Source organism: Lepidothrix coronata, unplaced genomic scaffold, assembly GCF_001604755.1.
Source record: "Lepidothrix coronata isolate B3197 unplaced genomic scaffold, Lepidothrix_coronata-1.0 Scaffold187, whole genome shotgun sequence".
Classification (NCBI taxonomy): domain Eukaryota; kingdom Metazoa; phylum Chordata; class Aves; order Passeriformes; family Pipridae; genus Lepidothrix; species Lepidothrix coronata.
The window spans coordinates 998,498-1,016,010 of NW_016690367.1; the positions used below are offsets into that span (position 1 = coordinate 998,498).

Below are 17,513 nucleotides of genomic sequence, written 5' to 3' on the forward strand. Positions count from 1 at the left end.
TCGGAGGTGGCAGCGCTGCTTCCATCCGATGCGCGTCGGGAGCATCAACAACTTGTGAGTCATCTCATAAACGAACCAGCGTGGGGAGGGGGAATCCAGGCTGGGATGCTGCTCCCAGACGGAGCCCGGCAGGAAAAACAAAGCTTTTTTGCTGCTGGTGGAGAGAACTGGTGTCAGTGTGACCCCTGGGCTGCCCGAGGGGCTGGGGAGGGGCTTTCCCGGGCAGGGGGGAGGTCCCTTGAGATTGGGGCATGGGGACTGTGTGTCCTGGTGCCCGGGGCTGGTCATGACATGATGGAGGGACAAGGACACACATGCAGCACTAGGAAGGGACAAGGAGGACCGTTAGGGCCAGGTTTCCTAAGGGATAAGATCCATTTGTCCACCTCCACAAATCTGACAGGAGATTTGCCAGTGCTTGTTCCCGTACCAGCAGGATGGGGGTCAGACCCAGGCCAGATGTGGCTTAGACCCCCTGGGCCACCTTTGACCACCCTGATCATGGAGGAGGCAGTTTTCTTTCTCAGTATTTAGATTTTCTGCAGATTTTTAGCTCTGTGCTGCAGCACAGGGGGGACGCTCCTGCCAGCGCTCACCATCCTGGGTGCCAGTGCCAGGGATGGGGTGGACATGTGGGCGTTCAGCCCGTTGATTCACCTCCTCTAAGGGCTCCAGGGATGCTGGGGAGGAAGCTGGTGTTGTCTTTGATGTTGGGAATCCAGGTCAGCGCTATCCCAGCTGCAATCCTGCTGCTCTCTTAAACTGTGCCAAATCCCAGAGCGCAGCTTTGGTGCCTCTTGCTCTGGACACAGAGCCCAGCTCTTCCCTCCACCTGTTTTCATGCTCCTGCAAAAGTCTGTGGGGTGAGTTGGTTTGGGGTTGGGAGCAGACAGGAAACCTCCTTTCAGTGGAAACCCGGTGGAAAAGTGCAGGAGGGGTTGGCTAAGGTTTGGTTTGGGGCTGAAGGATGAAGAGCTGGGTGGTTTGGAGATGCAGAAAGAGCATCAGCTCCCACCAGCTCTTTGTTTTTGTGCCAGTCAGTCCCTACCAGGAGCCAAGATGTGGAGGTCAGGGAGGCAATGGCAAGGGATTGAGCAGTGGGGGTTACAGGGTGTGATTAAGGATCTTTTCCCAGTTATCTCAGAGCCACTGCCAGGGCTGGGCAGGGTGACTGCCTGGCTATGGGGCAGAGTGTCCCCATCACAGTGTGGGCTCTCAGGAGCAGGTCCTGAAGAGATGCTCGGGTTTGTGGCAGAATCCTGGGAAGTTCTGAGGATGCTCAGCGGATCCTGAGGGCTGGACTTGTGCAGGGAATCCATCCACAGTGTCCCTCACCTGCATGGCTTTGCCCCTGGATGCCACAGGGGTGAGGGATGGCTCAGTGCTGGGGCAGGACTCACCCCAAAAAGCTCAGCAAAGCTCAGGATTTTTCCTTGATGCTTCAACCGAGCTCTGAAGGGCTCAGGAGCTGGAATCAGCCAGAGCCAGCCTGGACCCAGGCTTGGCCAGAGCCCAAACAAAGATCTCTGGTCACCAGCCACCCGCCTTCCAGCTCATCCCTGGCTTTGTCCAAGCTGGATCTCCAGCAGAAGAGCCAACAGCATCCCTTGTTGACTGGGGATGAACATTCCTGGTGATGCCATCCCTGCCACAGCTGTCTCCGTGGGTTCCTCCCCCACCCCTTTGCCAGCGCTGGGGATTTTGCTTTGCTTCAGTTCCCAGTCTGATACCATCAGGTGCCCGCTCCCATCTGTCTTGGCTGGCCCTGGTGGCCTCAGGAGAGCACCCGGGGAGGGCAGCACCTCCTCCACCCACAGGGACACAGATGGTGGCTGCCCAGTGCCGGGTTTTTCCAAGACTGCCACCTGCTTCCCTCGCCGCTGCCGGGAGCGACGCCGAGCTGAGGGGCAGAGCTGCTGCTGGTGTTCTCTGCCCATCAACCAGCACTGGGAGACTAGAGGGATGTCCAGGGAAAAGGGAGGGAAAGGAGTTGAACCCCATCAGTGCTGGGTCTTGGAGAAAATCCCTGGCTCTGGGAGAGCCCGGTACGTGAGCAACGGTGAGAGCCCAGCAGGATGTTGGGCACCCCTAAAAGGGTGTTTTGGCCATGCCAAGGGTGGGCTGCCAGTCTGGGCAGAGGGCAGGGAGCAGGAAGGAGCTGGAGGAAGAGGAGCAGTGCCAGTGAAGGCTGCTGCACTCAGCCATTGCCTGTTTGTGCCTCTCTCAGCTTCAAAGGCAGCTCCCCCTCCTCCAGCCTCTCCATCCTGCAGAACCTCAGACAGCTGATCAGAGAAGGTGATTTCTCTCCCTCTTTTCTTTCTTCTCCTGAAAGGCACAAACCCCCCCTCCCTTCACCCCCCTGCATCTCACAAACATGCTGGATCTTCCTCCCACCCGCTCCCACTCTTCCTCCCTGAAGCCTTCCCAGCCCAGCACGAAGCCAGGGACAGACTCCAGCCACATCCCCGTCCTCTTCCCGAGTGCCTCTGCCTTGGGAAGACATTTTCAGGGAAGATTTCCTCTCTGATTATAATTTTAACTTTTTTTTTTTATGGAAACCCCCCTTTCAGAGCTGCAAACCTGCCGGGCTCAGCTGGTCTGTCCCTGGGGAGCACTTGGCCAGCCCGGCCTGGGGTTAAATGAAGAATAGTAATAAGGAAAAATTGAAAGCGGTGGTTTAATGAGTGGAACAGCTCTTCTTCCACAGCTATCTGTCTCCCTATCTAAATACAGATAAATATTTTCTAAACACAAAGTGCCAACATCCTGCTTCGAGCCGGGCAAAACAGCTGAGAGCCAAACAAAAGGGTTTAAAAGAGCAATATGAAATGACTGATGTCCAACCAAAGCCTGAGGCTGAGGGAAATGTTCTGCCCAGAGATGTTTATTTACAGGGAGAGGAAAACAGCTGGAAAAGAGAGGGTTTTTTTCCCCCTCTCCCAAGGCTTTGGCTGCAGCAGTTTGGGGAAGAGGATGTTTGATGTGTAAATCCCTTCCTGCTGCCCGGTTTGGTGGAGGCAGAGCCATGCCAGGAGCAGCCCTGGCACAGGGAGGTGTTGGCTTAACTAAAATGCTGTTGATTTAGAGGATGTTTTCTAATTTTTTTTGGTTTTAACTCATTCTTCTCGACTGGGAAGATGCATCCCATGGCAAAGTTTGGTCAGGGGTGGCCGTGGTCCCTGGGAACTGGAGACCCTCCTGTCCCTATGGAAGTAGCAACACACACATATCCATACGGATGTGGCTGAGTGACCGGGAGCACCAGAGCAGCAATGCTGCTGTGGATGAAGGGAAGCAGTGCCTGCCCATAACCACCTTCGAGGTGATGCTCCAACCTGATTCCCAACCCCAGGATGGATTTTCCCCACCAGCCTGATGGAAAGGCCCATCCTCCTCCAGGCAGGAGGAAGAAAACCACTAATAGCTGTGCTCTGTTATTGACTTGAACGTTCCCAGGCTGAGTGTTCCCATTTCCCCACTAAATGAGCCCCTCCTTGCCCACTCTCCTCCCCATAGCTGTGGGACGGGGGTGGGTGCCAGGGAGACAATTTTTATTCCTTGCTGTATCCAAGATATCTTCCGAGCAAAGCAATTTTTCCCCCTGCCTTGCGCTTCCGAGCAAAGCAATTTTTCCTCCCGCCTTGTGCTTCCACCTTCTCGGTATCCAAGCGCAGCTTGGGATCCTCGGAGGGCCTGGATGACTCACCACGGCAGCAATGTAAGGGCATTAGCACATGATTCCTCCCTGGGCTCTGCATCCCCCATCACCAGGAGTTTTTGTATTCCTGAGCAGCTCTCCCGGCCCGAGGAAATGTCACGTTCACCTGCAAAACGACCGGGCAAGGAGGGAGCACGAACCCTCGGTGGAGGGGACAGCAGGGACAGGGTCGGCTACCGGGACTGGGAGGGCGATGCAGGGATCGAAGGGATGCAGGGAGACATCTGGAGTGTCACAGTCTCGCTGACAGCAGCGTGACACACACCTCCCCAGCACAATTAGTGCCCTCACCCTGAGTTATAACTGGGAGCTGCAGCGGGTCCCTCCCAGGAGCTGCTCCCTCACCCCTTTCCCCACATCCCCGGCGCTGTGGTGGGAGCAGTTTGCTCACTAATTACTCGCCGTGCCCGGACAGGCTGCTTTGCACAGTGCTATTAATTAGCATTTGCTTCCCTGACGGTGTCTGACCCTGTCAGAGTCGGGAATAAATTGGCTGCTGTGGGGAAATGAGTTTGCTGCGAGCGGCCGGCGCTGGTGGCACAGCTCCTGGGTAATGGCTTCCTTACAGGACAAGGCTATTTATATTCTCATTTTGGAAAGGCAAGGAAGAATGTGGCCCCCTGTGCCAGCTGCTCTTGGCTCTCGGGCTTGTGGGGAACTCAGAGAAAAGAAGAAGAGCTGAGAGAATTGGGATTGTTCAGCCTGGAAAAGAGGCTTTGGGGTGACCTAATTGTGGCCTTCCAGTACCTGAAGGGAGCTGACAAGAAAGATGGAGAGAGACTAATTACAAGGGACTGGAGTGACAAGACAAGGGGGAATGGCTTCCCACTGACAGAGGGCAGGGTTAGGTGGGATATTGGGAAGAAATTCTTCCCTATGAGGGTGGTGAGACCCTGGCACAGGTTGCCCGGAGAAGCTGTGGCTGCCCCATCCCTGCAAGTGTCCAAGGTCGGGTTGGATGGGGCTTGGAGCAACCTGGGCTAGTGGAAGGTGTCCCTGCCCATGGCAGGAGCTGGAATGGGATGGGCTTTAAGGTCCCTTCCAGCCCAAACCATCCCATGATTCTATGAAAGGAGGCACAGACGTGGCTGGGGGGAGGCAGATCTCGGGACAGCTCCGACCTGCCCTCCTGGGCCATTTTTCCTCAAGAAAATAATTGACCGGGGGCTGGGAGATGCTGGGAGGGTGCAAAGCAGGGGGAAAGACACTTTGGAGACGTTACAAGCAGCTCAGGGTTAGAAAACGTGCAAAGATCGTTTTCATCCTGCAGCACGAACCCCGCCCTCTCCATGTGTTTGGATGCAGAGCAGCCGGGGATGGGGATGAGCCCGAATATCCCACTGAGCCCCGCAGCCCCCCACCACCCTGAGTGCTCTGTCTGCGCTAAACCTGGCCTAAACCATGTTAATCTGGGGAGCAAACACCCCCCCCTGCTCAGCAGCCCTGTCCTCCAGCCGCCCAGCACTTCATTATATCACTCAAGATTAATCTGCAGCTCCTAATTGCCGAGTGCCCGAGAGCTCCTGGCAGGGAGAAAAATAAGTGTCAGGCGAAAAAGCCAACGTGGTTTTTTTTTTTTTCCCTCTGTAATATTTAGGTCGACTTACTGATGTGGGAAGCGCAGGGGTAGGAATTCGTGTGCTTTTGGGGGACTCGGGGGGAGTTTTATGGCATTTTTGGGAGGGTTTTCCCCATCTATCTCCTCCATCCTGGATGTGAGAGGGAAGAGCGTGCAGGATTCCAGCTGAAAGCGGGGGGAAATTTTATTTTTTGCTTTCAGTGGGGGATCTTTGCTCAGTTCTCTCCCTCTCCAGCTAAAGGAGGGGGGAAAAAAAAGGTCTGTGCCAAGCGCCGTGATTTTAGGAAGGCTGAGATCAAAGTGCTCTGCAGACTCAGCAAACCTTTCTAGCCAGGAAACAAAAGGGCACAGGGTTTTTCTTTAGGAAAAGTGTATTCTGTAATTTTCCATGAAACACATTCCACTTCAGAAGCGAAAATGTGGGTCCTGTTTGGGGTCTTTTGATGCTTCCAATCATCACAAAGCCTGGGCTGCAGAATCACAGCCCTACACCTCCATGAATCATTTCCCCCCAATGAATTGCAAACACTGCAGGTGAAAACTGATTTCTCCCCTTTTTTTTTTTTTTCCATGAAAAACACCCCAAACCAAATACCCAGTCAGCTCAAATCCATGGCTTTGCTCCGAGTATTTTGGCTCGCCTGGAGATCCAGGCTGGATGGTGGGGCTGGCTTGGGCAATCATTAATTTTTTCAGAGCAGCTCCAAAGCAGCTGATTCACTCACATCAAGGCAGAACAATGGAGGAGAAAGGAAATTATTCTGTTTGTATCCCAGCCTGGAGCTGGAGCCAGCACTGAGAGGCTCAGCAATTTTTCCCCCCTATTTTAGTGCTGTTTGGGTGACATTCAGTGCCTGGCATGTCCTGCCCGGCTCCTCCAGGTGTTTAGGGACCATCACACACCTCCACATCCTTTGACAGACGTGGGATCCATCCCCACGGAATCCACCCCCAAATCCCTGCACACCCCATCCTCCCCTGCCCCTCCCCTGGAGGCAACTCAGGAAAACCGGATTTTAAGGGTTTAATTAAAACAAAAAGCTGAATAAAAAGCCCAGACCTTGGAAAGCTCTGGCTGAGCCACGGCTCAAAGTGGATGCACCAGCTGTGGTCTCCCTAAAATATTTAGGGTCTCCATAGCTCTTGTTTTCACTCAGCATCAAGTCCCAGGCTGGCACGGGGTCTGCTCGGCTTTGGGGGCACTGACCACCCCTCTGGGGGCACTGACCACCCCTCTGGGGGCACTGACCACCCCTTTGGGATTTGGGGAATAGCTGTTGGAGTCCCTGCTTTGGGGGTAGAGCAGGAGCTTTTCCCAGCTCACCAAAGCACAGGGAGTTTTCTGGGCTCCCCCAACCCCGCTCAGCACCCTCAGCGTCAGTCCTGCCCTCCCTAAACCACCCCGGTGCTGCGTTTTCCCGCTTTTCAAAGGAAAATCAGCCCGATTCCTGAGCAGGGCTGGCCCCTTCCCCTGCGCCCACCACGCCAAGCGTGGCTCCAGGGACACGACCCGCGGGAGCAGCCCCGGCGCGGGGGCGGGAGCGATGGGATCCGCGCCGGAGGTTTTCCCGGGGGATCGGAATCCTGTCTGCCGCCAACAGCAGGGCGAGTCGTGCCGGGGGCCCGCGGCTGTCAGCACGTAAATATTGCGTGTGGGCTTGAGGGCTGGGGAGGCGGCGGGCGCCTGTGCCTGAGGGATCATTACCTATTGATTGGAAGCAAACATGGGAATGGGCACGGGAATCCGCTCCGTTTGTGGCAGAGGCTGCCAGTCGTGGAATCACGGGGTGGTTTGGGTTGGGAAGGGACCTTGATCGTGTCATTCCACCTCCACCCTGCCATGGGCAGGGACAGCTTCCACTAGCCCAGGTTGCTCCAAGCCCTGTCCAACCCGCCCTTGGACACTTGCAGGGATGGGGCAGCCACAGCTTCTCTGGGCAACCTGTGCCAGGGCCTCCCCACCCTCACAGGGAGGAATTTCTCCCCATTTAATCCAAACTCACTCTTTGTCAATGGGAAGCCATTCCCACTCTGGGCAGCCCGTGCACAGGGTTTTTAGTTTTTACCCCACACAGAGGCGTAAAGGCCGGCTCCAAAACAGCTTTAATTCAGCCCAGTTCAGACACAAACCACCACCAGCCACTCCATTCCCTTTCCAAGAAGCCCAGGTTCTCGGGAAGCCCTGGCTGAGGGTCCCCCCCAAGATCGGGACCCACCACCTCCTGCTCCATCCCTGTGGACAGGGACCTGTCACTGGGCTTTGGGGGCCAGTGACCGGGGCCAGGGGGGGTTACAGACGCACAAAGCGAGAGGATGGGGAAACGGGGTTGCCAAGGAAACCACTGAGCAGCAAAGTGCTGATTTTTTTTGTCAAGGCTGGAAAAATGCGGGGGAGAAGGGCAGCGGGGGAGAAGGGCAGTGGCGAAGCCCCCGCGCCGCGGGCGAGCCAGGGGGCTGGAGCACAGGGGGTTGACCCCCTGGGCAAGCTGGGATTGCAAAGCAAAACGTGGCCACTGAGGTGACCATGTGCTGGACTCTGTGAGATAGAGTGTCCCTGGGGTGGCTCGGGGCAGTCCACGGGGAAGGGATGTGGTCTGGTGGCACCGGTGGTGGCTGTCCCCTCATGGGTGACACACCGTGGGGTTGTTTGAAGTGCTGCAGGTTGGAGGTTGAATACAAAACCTCCATCAGATGGAGGATGGAGAGCCTCGTTTGAGTCATCATTCCTAGAGGGATTTAAAAGACCTGTGGATGCGACACTTGAGGACGTGGTTAGTGGTGGGCTTGGCAGTGCCAAGTGGGGGAACAGTTGGACTCGATGGTCTTGGACGTCTTTTCCAACCAAACTGATGCTGTGATTCATGCAGGGAGAGGCAGGGAGAGGCACCAGCTTCTGCTGAAGCTTTGGAGCATCCAAACCTGGAGGCTCCAGAGGGGCAAATCAACCCCTGGCAGGGACTGCAGGAGCCTCTCCATCATTGCACAGTCACGACCAGCCCCGGGTGGGGCCGGGGCTGTGACAGAGCCCCCGAGCTCCTGAGGGCTCTTGTCTGAGCCTCCTGCCTGCAGGGCTGGGCAGGAGGAGGGGGGCACCAGCATTAGCTGCTGCAGCCGTGGCTACACCTCTCCAGCGCTGATGAGAAAGGAGAACTGAAGTGCCCAATTCCCCAAAGTTCAAGAGAGCTCCCAGCTGAGCGCTGCCAGGGATCCTCCCTCCTCGTCTTCCCTGCCAGGCTGGGGGGTGTGGAGGGGAGGAGGGGACAGTCACCGGTGTGGAGAGAGGGGAAACCCCCGAGACAAAGCACCTACGGGGCTGAGGGTTGGGGAGGGACGGCAGGATCTCCTGGGGGGGCTCAGTCATCCCAGTTAGGGGGCTGGAAATTTGGGAATTGGGATTTTGTAACACACACACACACACACACACATACACGTTTGTGGCCTCCTCAAGGAGTGGGTCAGAGGTTCAATGCTGGGAACTGTCCCCAAGAGCCACCCAGAGCCTGTTTCAACCCCTGGAAACAGGAGGACACCAGAGAGCCCCTCACTGCCCCTTGTTCCAGTGCCACCCCCCCTGCTGTGCCACAGGGGGACACATCCTGCATCCCGCCCCCCCCCGAGGCCGGAGAATCCCTCAGGACCAAGAGTTCCTCCAACTTCAGGCAGGTGGGAAAGCCCTCCCTGGGAGCTGGGACATCCTTGCCCTGCTCTCCAGTTTGCCTGCCCTGCTCCCTTTCCTCCTCTGGGATTTCCCAGGGGACCTGGGGAGGGGCCACAGGGTGACATTTCCCTAGGGACAGAAGGACACAGAGGGGTGCCAAGAGCTCCACAATAACGTGTTTGGGGCCAGGGTCCCTCTGGTATTGCTCAAACGCCTTTATTGGACTGGACTCCAAAACATCCAGGTCCAAATCCCCCTGTTTCAGCCTTGTCCCACCCAAACACGCCCTGTGACACCCTGGGGACAGCCAGGAGCCCTGGAACTGCCCCTCCTGAGCTCCCCCTCCCCAGCTCAAGGTCACACTGATGTTTTATTCATCCCCCACGACCCACTATACTCCTTAATTGCAGCCACACGCACTCTGCAAGCGTAAATAATTGCCTTGGAGGCTTATTAATGACTTCGGCGTGCTAACGAGCACTGCAGCCCAGAGAGCTCTCTGGGGGGGCTCAGGGGTGGCCTGGACCCCCAAACACGGAGGGTTTAGCACCCGGTTCTGGGTGCAAACAGCCTTGGGCTCTGCCTGGGGAAAAATTCACACCTCAGCCCAAGATTAGAACATTAATGATGGGTTAATTAGCACTTCCACCGTCCTCCTGCACTCCCGCATGTGAGCTCACACAGGCGTGGGAGCAGCACCCTCCTCCTCCTCACCCGTGGCCACCTGTGGTCACTGTGACCTTCCTGTGTCCCTGTCACATCTCACTGCCACTGGAAGAGGCTGGTGGTGACAAGGGACGGGCTCGGTGCCACGAGGCTCTGTCCCAAAGTTCCCATAGCCAAAGGGACGTGTCCCAGCTGGTCTCTGATGCCCTTTCCCTGGAAAACCCTCCTGACTGTCAGTGGAGGTTCTGCCCTGCCGTGGGACAGCCCACAGCATCCAGACCCAGCCAGGGAGCTGCTCCAGCCATAATTAAAGGTTTTTAATCACCAGGCAGGTGATGGATGAGCATCAAGCCATAGTTACATCGCAAGCTGGGGGCTGGTGGATGCAGGGTGTGTGTTGGAGCTGGGTGGGAGCTCTCAGAGGACCACAAGGCTCGAGCTGGGGGGGTACAAACTGAGGCAGAGGTGCCGGACTCCCTCACAAAACAGTCTGTGCCTCAGAGACAGTTACACCTTTATTGTTTTGGCTGGAGGGTTTTTCCTCACTCCTCTCCCCGCCATCCCTCCTTCTTCCCTGGGACACAGTGCCCTCAAGCCAGGATGGATTGTCCTTGTGTTTCAGTATAGAGGGACACGGTGGCATCCCAAGAGCATCCAGCCACCCTGCAACCACCCCGTCCCCTCCATGCCCTCCCTCCGAGTGTTCAGGTGAGGAAGAAGGTGTTTGGGTTAAAACCTGACCCACTCCCACCCCCAACCCCGGGCACAGCCCCACCACATCCATGGGATGACATTCCTCCTGCCCCCAAATCATCCAAGTCCAGGTTTCCCACAGAGAAGGGCATGCTGCCCAGGTCATACCAGTCTCTCTGTCCAGGGATGAGCCTGTTCCCATTGGGATCCCAGCTCAACCCGAGCAAAGGGCAGGGATTTACAGGGAGGAACCATTGAATTCACCGGGACCTTCTCGAGCAAAACAGACTTTGCTGGAGCCTGGCTGCCTGGGATGTTTGAGGGAGCCCAGTGCAAGGAATCAGGGAGCCAGGGTGTAGGGACTGGTGCCACCCTTCTCCCCACATGTGATGGCCACCACAGCATCTCGTCTCGCACCACGTTCCCTCCAGCCCCATCAGCGGCACCGTCAGCAGAACTGCAGGAGAGGCAGAGCACAGGGCAGGTGGTGAGCCCTCACCCAGCCCCCCCGGCAACATTCTGGGGGGGCTAGGAAAGGGCTGCTGAGCCACTCCCCCGAGATGGGCACAGACCTTCCAGCGGTTCCCACACTCGTTGCACAGCACGAATGTCGTCATGGGCTCGTCGGCGCTGCGCGTCTGCACCTGGGATGGAGCAGGGGTCGGGTCAGCAGAGACCCCTCTGGTGGGGATCGGGCCAGGAGAGACCTCCTGGGGTTCCCCAGGGGCCAGGGCTGACCTGGTTGTAGGTGCAGTTCTTCTTCTTGCACTTGCCGCACTGGAAGAGGTCGGTGACGGTGCCGCCCGTCTTGGCCATCTGGTGCTCCCGGATGGCCTCCTGGGTCATGGCATTCCGCAGCTGCTTCAGCTCATCGCTGGCCATCTCCTGCCACCAGCGTCGGCCCCGTGGTCAGTGTGGCCACAGCTCTGCTCACAGCCACCCGCCGTGGTCCAGCACCCTCCCCGTCCTCTCCCGGACCAGGATTGATCCCGCTCTCTGTGCTCGCGGGAGGGATCAGACCCACCCAGATGGAAAAATCACCCCATCCTCAACCCCTGGATCTGGCTCCCTGCAGGGGAAACTGGGCTTCCCAGGAGCCTGATTTGTGGACTCCAGTTGAGGAGGAGGAATGGGGACCCTGCAGGCTGACTCCTGCCCTTGTGACATCCCGCAGCCAGCTCTGTGATGGGCTGGGGGGCTGCAGTGCTCTGAGGGGCAGTGCCTCCACTTTCTCCCCATGCCTGTTGCTCCCTGTGGCCCAGGCAACACCGGGATGGGACGAGGTGGTGTTGGGACAAGCCCAGTGTGGGCACCACCAAGCCAAGTCCATCCGCTGTGGAGGAAGGATGGATGTGACCCGTGAATCAGCCCCGTGCCCCCCGCCCCGTGCCCACCTCGGCGGTCATGCGGGCGATGAGGGCGGGCTCGATGGCCCCACACAGCACGTTCCTCCTCAGCCCGGGGTTCTTGGGGTCCTTCAGGTTGCTGATCCTGCTCCGCACCCGGTTGCGATACTTCATGTCCGTGCTCTTCAGCTCCTGGAAGATATGTGGGGCCTGTCAAGGAATCAAGGGGGCTGCTGGCTGTCACCAGGGTCGGTGCCCACGTGGAGATGGTCCATTTCAATGGGAATTCACTCCCTGAGTGTCCCCATCCTCGAGTTTAGGAGGGTGAAGCAGAGCTTTGGGAAGAGAACAGCTTTGCATTGCCTTGGATGCCTCTGGCGTCCAGGCGAGGCTGTGGGGCTCAGGGACTGTCAGCAAGCCCTGTGCTGTGACAAGTTCGTGCTGCAGAGGACTCAGCCTGTTCCCTCCTCCCTGGATGGCCAAAAGCCACCCGCTGCCTGCACAGATGTGGGCAGGTGGGCTGAGCCGACAGCTTCCAGCACAGAGTCTGGGATGCACCAAAAATTAAACTGTACCCAGGAGGGGTACGGCCCCACCTCGGGGCTGATTTCGGTCTTGGGGGGCTGCCAAGAGACCCCCAGGTCTTGAACTGGGCGTGGGTGGAGGTGGCTCCATCCCTGCCAGCCTGGGCACGTAGGCACCCACAGCAGGCTCAAGGAAAAGGCCTTGGCTGGGTTTGGGTTTCTTTCCCCAGGGATGAAGGCAGGTCCCTGAGCAGAGCGGTTTGAGGGGGGACATACAGACCCCCCGGACTAAGGCAGGTGCTCAGGCGATGCTCTGCTCACCATCAACACCAGCATCAACATCAGCCTCTGCATCCTCTAACCGTGGTCTGGGCTCCCTCTGCAGGCAACGAGCACAGCAGAGCCTGTCACACTCTGTCCTTGTCCCTGCCACCCTCTGCCCTGTCCCCATCACCACTCTCAAGCCCACACGTGTGCCCCCCCAGTGCCCGGGGACCCCCACCCTCCCCAAAGGATATGGTCTTCAATCTCCGATGCCATCTTCTCACAGTTGACACCGAACTCCTTGTAGTCATCTAAAGGACAGAGGGGTCAAGAGGTGACTTTCAGGTGTGAAACCATTCAAGTCTCACTGCACCCCCCCAAAACACCTCACGTCTTCCCCCTACTTATCCCAGACACCCCATCTCCAAAATACCTATTTTTACCCACCTTGAACTTTACAAAGACCCATCCCCATCACCCCTACCAACCTCCTTTTCTTTCATTTTGGCGCTGAAGGCTCCCTTTAGGGCTGTCCCACAGGAGAAACAGCCCAGGCTGGGGTGCAGCCCCCCAGCCCCGCTCACCATCCATACGGAGTGCGGCCGTCAGCATCTCGATGCACTTGTCCCGCACGGAATCCCCTGTCAGGTAACAAGGGGCCAGGAAACAGGGGCTGGGAGAGAAGGAGGGGCTGGTGGGGGTCCGTGGTGTCTCTGGTTTGCCCTTGCTGCTGTTGGCTCTGTGGGGCACACCAGGGGGACAGGCAGGGGGTGAGGCCTTGGCACAGCCCCAGGGACCTGCCAGGGTCTTGCATCAGCGGGATGGGTCTCTCCTACCTTTCCTCCTTGCTGTCACTGGAGTTTCTCCGGGAGCCTGTGGGAGCTGGAGAGGGGTTGGAGCCCACAGAGGCTCTCCTGGGGGAGAGGGGACAGTGGGATGACACCAGACATGGGACAGGCAGGACAGGGGAGAGGGAACGGTGGCAGAACTTTGGGCACCAGCACATCAATGTGAGCGCTCAGAAGCCAACAGGAATCTCCCCAGGGCCCAAGGAATGTCCCAGGGCCCATGGCAGGATCAGGGCTCCCAGCCATCTCTGCCCACCCAGGATGGGGCTCCCACGGTCAGGGTATCCCCAAAGGGGACTCCCAAAGCATCCTCAGGCTGCCCTGGGACGTCCCCTCTTTACCTCTCCCCCGAGAGCCTCTTCTGTGGGGAGGAAGAGGAGGAGGCGGCCGAGGTGGTGGAGGACCTGGAGTCAGCAGAGTCCCTCCTGGCAGGACGAGCCCCAGGTCAGAGGACAGCGATAGGGACTAGGCAGTGGGTCCAGACCCCCAACCACAGCCCAGTGAGGGGGTGGGGTCCAACCTCCCCCATCCCCACCCAGCCCAGCACCCACCTCTCTTTCTTGCCATCCAGAGGTGACTTCTTGGAGGACGCAGTGGGGCTCCGGCTGTCACTGGACTCTCTTCACCAAGGAAGCCCAAAGGAAGGGAGAGATGCTCTCAGCAAGCCCAGCCCTGGCATCTCCGAGAGTCCTATGAGCCAGATCCTGCCCCTCTGCACAGCCCATCCCTAGCTGGGTCAGCCCTGAGCCCCACAACCCCCAGGCTGCCAGGAAAGCCTCCCCTGGGCTGGCAATGCCCAGCAGAGCCCAGTGTGAGCTCAGGGCATCCTTCAGCAGGTACCTCTCTGGGTTGGAGTTGGCAGAGTGGCCCTGGGTGGTGGCAGCATGAGAGCTGGATTTGCTGGGCTTCCTAAGGAGAGAGAGAGCAGGACAGGGTCAGATGAGCACCATCCAAACAGCCCTCATCCAAGGAATAATTAGCTCTAGAGAAAGGAAAATAAAAAATTCCCAATTATCCATCCTCCAAAAGCCACCCTGGTGCTGCTTCTGCTGCCCTTTCATCTCCAGAAGTGTGGGCATCCATGGGCAGGCAGAGAGGGATAAACTCTTAAGGACTAAACAGAGGGTGGTCTTATATCAGCCCCTGGTGCCCCCCAGCTGGGGGCAGGAGCCCCCACCTCTCCTTGTGCTTCTCCTTGTGCCTCTCAGTTGGGTTCTTGGGGTGCTTCGCCCCTTCATTGGGGCAGCTGGAAACATCCAGCCCCTTCTTCTTGTCCCTGTCCCCATCCGAGTCCTTCTCCTTCTTCCCATCCGCGTCCTTCTCCTTCTTTGGGGTGGTGGACTCTGGGGGAAGGATTTGGGTGTCACAGCCACAGCCCAAACCAGCACAGGGCACCTGGGGAGCTGCATCCTGGGCTGGGGGATGACTGGGGGGATGCTCACCCCTCGTGGGGCACACACTGATTTACACCACTCCATCCCGGAGCGAAAACAAGCCCTTGGAAAGTCCAAGTCCATTCATTGCCTGGGAGGGCTGGGTTACAGGTTATGGGAGCCTGCACGGGCTGGGACTGATCCCAGTGCAGCCTCCCTGGGGTTTGGGGTTTGGGGATGGCCCAGGGAAGGGTGAGGCTTTTGGAGGGTTCCTTCCTCCCCTGGCATTGCTCACCCAGAAGCCGCTTCCAGTTCTTGATGAGGATTTTGGCCGAGGCCACCACCTCTTCATCGGAGCAGTGCTTCCTCACCGAGTTCACGGCCACCCCGATCCGTGTGGTCTGGGGACAGGCGGCAGGGACACATCCTTAAGGATGTGCCAGCTGGCACGGGAGGGCCAGGACCAGCCGCCCCATGGGGTGTCCCCCCACCCCCACCCCCTCACCTGGAGCAGCTGGATGGTCATGGTGTAGCCGGTGAGGGATTTGAGCAGATCCAGCGCCCCCTCCTAGAGCAGGGAGAAGCCACGGGGGCCCTTGAGGAGCTGGAGATAAATGGAGTAGGGGGCCTGCATGTCCCCCCTTTCCTCGCCAGCACCAGGCAGCACCAGGGAGGGCACCCCAAGGGGACCCAAAGCAGCGCTGGGCTGCTCCCTCAGAACAGCTGACCCCCTGTGTGTCAACACACCACAGAAAAATCCCACACCCAAATCCTGCCGGGCCATCCCAGCACCAAATCATGTCTCCAGCTGCAGAGCAGGAGCTTAAAACCTGAGAAAACCCCTCTCTAAGGAAACCCCGACTGCTGGGAGCTGGCCATGGCTGGGGGACCCCCCAGTGTCCCCACCCAGGGGCAGGAGGGTCACACCCACCCCGGGATTTCATCCTGACCCCCCGCAGTGTCTCCTGGGCTAAAGGTAGTTGGGCGTGGAGTCCTCCCACTCCTCCTCAGTATTTTTAGAGCCCCAGCAGCAGACACAGCTCCCAGGTATCCCCCCCCAGGGATCCAGCTCCATGGACCCCCACCACAGGGGTGGGATTAGGCCCCCCCTCGGTATGGTGGGTGCAGGAATGACCCCATGCTGTGGTCAGACCCTGGCTCTGTCCCTTCCCAAAGTGCAGCAGGAGGGGTGTGGAGCTCCCCAGTTACCCCGGGGGTAATTCCCAGCGGGACACAGAGCCTGCGTGGCTCCCACGGGATATGGTTTGGTACCAAGCACTGGCACCCCAAAAAGCCACCAGACCCTGAGCTGCCCCCCTGCACCCAGGAGCCTGCACCTTGTCGGGGCAAAGGCCGCTGGAAACAGTCAAATATTAACCCTGAGGGCCGGGCTCAGCACACGCAACCGGCTCACCAGGATCCCCGGATGGATCCTCACCTGGCACAAGGGTGGCAGGGCTGGATCCCGGCTCCCCCTGGCACCACCAAACCCACCCGGGAGCCAGCGCTCAGCCCCCTCCCCTCCTTTTGCAACAGGCAGGGCTTGGGGGGCTGGGGGGGTTGTGTCCCCCAGCCCGGAGCGATCCCTCGCTGGGATCCGAGCCCGCGGCATCGGCACCGATCGGGTGTTGGTGGCCGGGCCAGTGGCCAAACACCTGTCACCCACAGTCTGGCACTGCTGAGGGGCACCCGGAGCTGCCACCCATGGACAGACCTCCTCCTTACCCCCACATCCCACTGTCTGGGAGCAATGGGGCACAGGAGAGCCTCCAACTGGGGACAAAATGAACCCCCCCCGGGCGCTGGCCCCAACGCCCCGAGCCCGGGCGGGGTGGCACAGGCAGCACCCCGGGGGTGCTGGAGGCACCTGCGGGGGTTCAGCACCCCCTAAACCCACTCAGCCCCTCCAGGGTGAACGGGAAGGGGGGTGAAGGGCACATCTCCCCTCCCCTTTCCCAATCCACGCTGCCACGTCCAAACACGCCCGTAAATAACGCGCGTGTGTAAATGTGCACGTGTGTGCAAACGCACACGTGTGCAAATGTGCACGCCCGCACCCCGAGGAGCTCGGCCACCTTACCGTGCTCTTCCTCGCCACCATCTTATCCAGTTTCTTGGCAATCCGGACCAGCTCCTCAGCGGGCCCCATTCCGGGGGCTCGTGGCTCGCCGGGCTCTGGTGGCCCGCGGGGCAGGACGGTGGCCACGGGCACAGCCGGGCACTGCCAGCATTGGGGGGGGGGCCCGGGCAGGCGGGTGGGAAGGAGCAAAGAGGGGTGCAAAGGGGGAAAGGGAAGGGAAGGGAAGAGAGAGAAAGCAGAAAGGAGGTGGGGCTGTCCCGGCCAGTTATAAACTCCTGCCAGGAAGGCGAAATAGCACGGGGGAGGGCTAAATATAGCCGGGAGCCACGATTGCAGGAGCGGGGGGAGGCGCGCGGCTGTGGCGGCCCTGGGGGGCACGGGGGGTCCGGGCACAGGGTTGGGGCTGTGGCACCGGGATGGCTTAGCCAGGGAATCCCGAGGGCCACGGGGGAACGGGGGGTGGGGGGGGGAAATGTGCTGCGTGGCAAACTCTGCTCTTCCCGAAGTTGGTGTCCTGCGGCAGCAAGATGCCTGGGGGGCGGGGGGGGATGTCTTTATACTCCATATAGTCCAATGTATGTGGAATTCTTCTCTACTGGAATATCCCAACACATTGGAATATTCCACGTATTAGAATATTCCAATACTGAGAACACCCCAGCTCTGGAAGTGTTCAAGGTCAGGTTGGACGGAGCTTGGAGCAACCTGGTCTAGGGGAAGGTGACCCTGCCGGTGGCAGCGGGTGGAACGAGATGATCCTTAAG

At 58.8% G+C, this 17,513-nt stretch overlaps 1 protein-coding gene across 2 annotated transcripts; it reads right to left on the reverse strand.

Annotated features, from left to right (window-relative positions):
- Positions 1–10,118: 10,118 nt before the first annotated feature.
- TCEA3 (transcription elongation factor A3) lies at positions 10,119–16,949 on the reverse strand. Of its 2 annotated transcripts, none has more exons than XM_017831055.1 (14): positions 16,750–16,949; positions 15,175–15,237; positions 14,965–15,070; positions 14,474–14,639; positions 14,137–14,205; positions 13,848–13,916; positions 13,638–13,721; positions 13,285–13,362; positions 13,033–13,187; positions 12,703–12,759; positions 11,709–11,863; positions 11,053–11,199; positions 10,887–10,958; positions 10,119–10,771 (listed from the first exon to the last, which is right to left on the reverse strand). In XM_017831055.1, exons 1-14 carry the CDS (start codon positions 16,816–16,818, stop codon positions 10,763–10,765), a joined length of 1,299 nt encoding a protein of 432 aa, XP_017686544.1. In that variant the 5' UTR covers positions 16,819–16,949; the 3' UTR covers positions 10,119–10,762. The 2 variants fall into 2 exon arrangements, with proteins under 2 accessions (XP_017686544.1, XP_017686545.1); XM_017831056.1 differs by having other exon boundaries at positions 15,175–15,273; positions 16,750–16,880.
- Positions 16,950–17,513: the final 564 nt, after the last annotated feature.